The sequence below is a fragment of the Solanum pennellii genome, chromosome 10 (genome assembly GCF_001406875.1).
Source record: "Solanum pennellii chromosome 10, SPENNV200".
NCBI lineage: Eukaryota > Viridiplantae > Streptophyta > Magnoliopsida > Solanales > Solanaceae > Solanum > Solanum pennellii.
Window position 1 is genome coordinate 53,331,791 of NC_028646.1, and position 3,101 is coordinate 53,334,891.

At 34.5% G+C, this 3,101-nt stretch overlaps 1 protein-coding gene across 1 annotated transcript; it reads left to right on the forward strand.

Moving 5' to 3' along the window:
* Window positions 1-877: 877 nt before the first annotated feature.
* LOC107001356 lies at window positions 878-1,348 on the forward strand. Its single transcript, XM_015199435.1, has one exon. The coding sequence runs from the start codon at window positions 878-880 to the stop codon at window positions 1,346-1,348; it is 471 nt and encodes a 156-aa protein (XP_015054921.1).
* The last annotated feature ends 1,753 nt before the right edge of the window (window positions 1,349-3,101 follow it).

A 3,101-nucleotide genomic window follows, 5' to 3' on the forward strand; every position in this document is an offset into this window, starting at 1 on the left:
TCTCTCCACTATCAGTTTAAAGACGGTCTCCTTTTCTATAGTGGAAGATTGGTGGTTCCTTCTGATTCGTCACTCCGCCGTAAGCTCATAATTGAGTTTCATTCCACAGCTATTGGGGGCATGCTGGAATAGCTCGAATGTACCATCGCTTAGCTTCCAATTTCTTTTGGAAACAAATGCGAGAACATGTTTGGTCATATGTCGCTACATGCCAAGTTGTTCAGCAAATGAAGGATACTAATTTGCATCCAGTAGGTTTGTTGCAACCGCTTCCAATTCCTGACCAAGTATTTGAAGATATTGCAATGGATTTTGTTACTTGTCTTCCAAGCTCAAAAGGCACAACTACCATCATGACAGTGGTTGAGCGTTTATCAAAATATGGACATTTTATCCCTCTTCCGTCCACATTCTCTACTAACACGGTGGCAGAAGCTTTTGTGGTTGGAGTTATTTGACTTCATAAGCCTCTAATGACTGTGGTCACTGACCGAGACCCTAGGTTCTTACACTGTTTTTGGCAAGAAATCAATCGCCTACAAGGATCTACTTTAGCTATGAGTACTGCCTATCATCCACAGTCGGGTGGGAAGTCTGAAGCTCTCAACAAATGTGTAGAGCAGTACTTCTGCTGCTATGTTGCTGATGTTACCTAGAAGTGGGTTGATATGCTACCTAAGGTTGAATATTGGTACAATACCTCCTATCAAACATCCGCAAGAATGAATCCTTTTAAAGCTTTGTATGGTCGTGAACCCCCTACTATTGCTCGCTACATAATGGGAAGCACTGCTACCAAACTAGTGGAATCTTATTTGCTCCAACGAGATGAAGTGTTGCAATTGCTCAAGCAGAACTTAACAGGGCACAAACACGAATGAAAACTTTAGCTGAAAAGCCTAGGACTGAAGTTTCCTTTGAGATAGGAGACTGGGTTTATGTTAAACTAAAGTCGTTCAAACAAGTAACTCTTAATTTGCAAAAGAATCACAAACTTGGCAGACGTTATTTTGGTCCTTTCAAGGTCCTCAAGAGAATTGGTTCAGTAGCTTATAAGTTGACACTTCCTGAGGCAACCAAGAGTCACCCTATATTTCATGTCTCTATGCTCAAGAGTTGTGTTGGGACTCCTGAACAACAAGTTACCCCGCTACAATTGATTGATTTTGCAGACCCAACTTCTCAGCTCAATACGAACCTTGAGGACAAGTTTTCTTTGCAGGGAGGGAGTATTGTTGTGAACTCAAATACGTTGGTAGATGACAAGGATGACACGGAGAATGAAATAATGGAACAACACATGGATATGCCACGTAGGAGTGCTAGAAAGGTGATTCCTCCTGCTTAACTTTGGGATTACATTTTGAAAAAAGGAGTGGTACAGAAGTAAAATGCCATGGTCGACTAAACGGATTAGATATAAAAGCAACAGTAGTACCACATTACAGAGCAACAAATATGTTTTGAGTGGATTCTGATTTATCATCCCCTTCTTCTGATTACTCATCTCCTTCTACTATCTATTCCAATTACTTTATCTTATGCAATTTCTATTGCATTACTACTATTTCTATGTTGCCTTAGTACACCACTATATACTATCACTGAAACAGTTTGGCTAATGTTTCTTTTGTGATTACTGTTTGTTACAAATGCGCAACAAATCAAAGTATAATTGTAAATTGTAATTAGTAAAACTATAGATAAGTAATTCTATTTAAGGCTTAGTATTTTGTGTTTTGAATGTTTTATGTTTAATCCATGAAGTTATTTATTTGATTTCTCATATGATTTCTCTCCTCTTTTAATAAAAATCATTTTTTTGTCCAAATCTCATTGACTTTTCACCATTTTAATAAAAGGATTTCATTAAATCAAAGCTTAAAGAGATATTAGATATTACAAAGCAAAAAATAACTTATTATATACATGAAAATTAATTAGTTCCAATTCTTTGGAATGGAAAGTAACTAAATTCTCTGTCAGTATATATGTGATCCACATTAGCATGTGTGTGGCTTTGACTCTATCCGTGTTCAACATTAACATAACGCACGTCTCACGACTTTACCTTAACCAAATATATACTCTGTGGGTCCAAATTTATGTGATCCATTTCATACTTTAAAATTTAAACAAGACTAATTTGAATTGTAAATTTTTTATATTTCTTTTAATATTTTGGATTGTCAATTATTGTGACTTATAATAATTTTTAGGGATAAGGTACAAATACCCTAACTCAGTTTTAGAGACAAGCCTTAACTAAATAAAGTCTTATTACCCTCAAAACCCATTTTTGGGACACTTTGCACTTTTTTTGGCTTACGTGACATCCAAACATCACTCGCACACCTTAAATACGTAGATCCACCGAGTGTGTCTCATAATATAATTTCCCATTCATCTGTTTATCGCCATTACTTCTACTCTTTCTTTTTTTTGAAGAAGCAAATTTTTGACCGGTCAACACTTCACTTCAAAGTTGATCTAAGAACCTTATATTCAATCTTGATGTTACATCCTTGTTGCAGAAGACAATAAAAGTGAGCTTCCATTTCATCCACCCTGCACCAACAGAAAAAGATATTCAGCATAAAGGAACTACAAAAAGATACAATATATGCGTTATAAAATGTTAGTAAGTGTCATAATTGTCCTCAAACAATACCTAGCGTAATGTAGCACTGTCTAATTTTTAGTCACGAATATTGAGGAGCATCTTTTCAAAACTCAAATATCCAGTATCGTCTTATTTTTTTGTCAATATTTTTCCATTACATTTTAAAATTAGAAAATCAACTAACCCCTGATTATTTTATGAAGTAATATAGTTTCAAAATGAAATAAAATTACTCATATGATTTATTTTTTTCGTATGAGATGCATTTTTTCAATATTTAAATTTTTTCAAAAGATAATTATACAGACAAAAATATTGCAATTTCTGTAGTATCTAATTTAATATAGTGAGCATTAGACTCTCTAACAATCCTGTAATATTTTTAATCTAAAATAACTTTAATGGTATGTGATGAATTTGATTGTAACACTTAAACCTAGATAAGACTGAATAACAGAAAAAGGGGGATCCACAAATG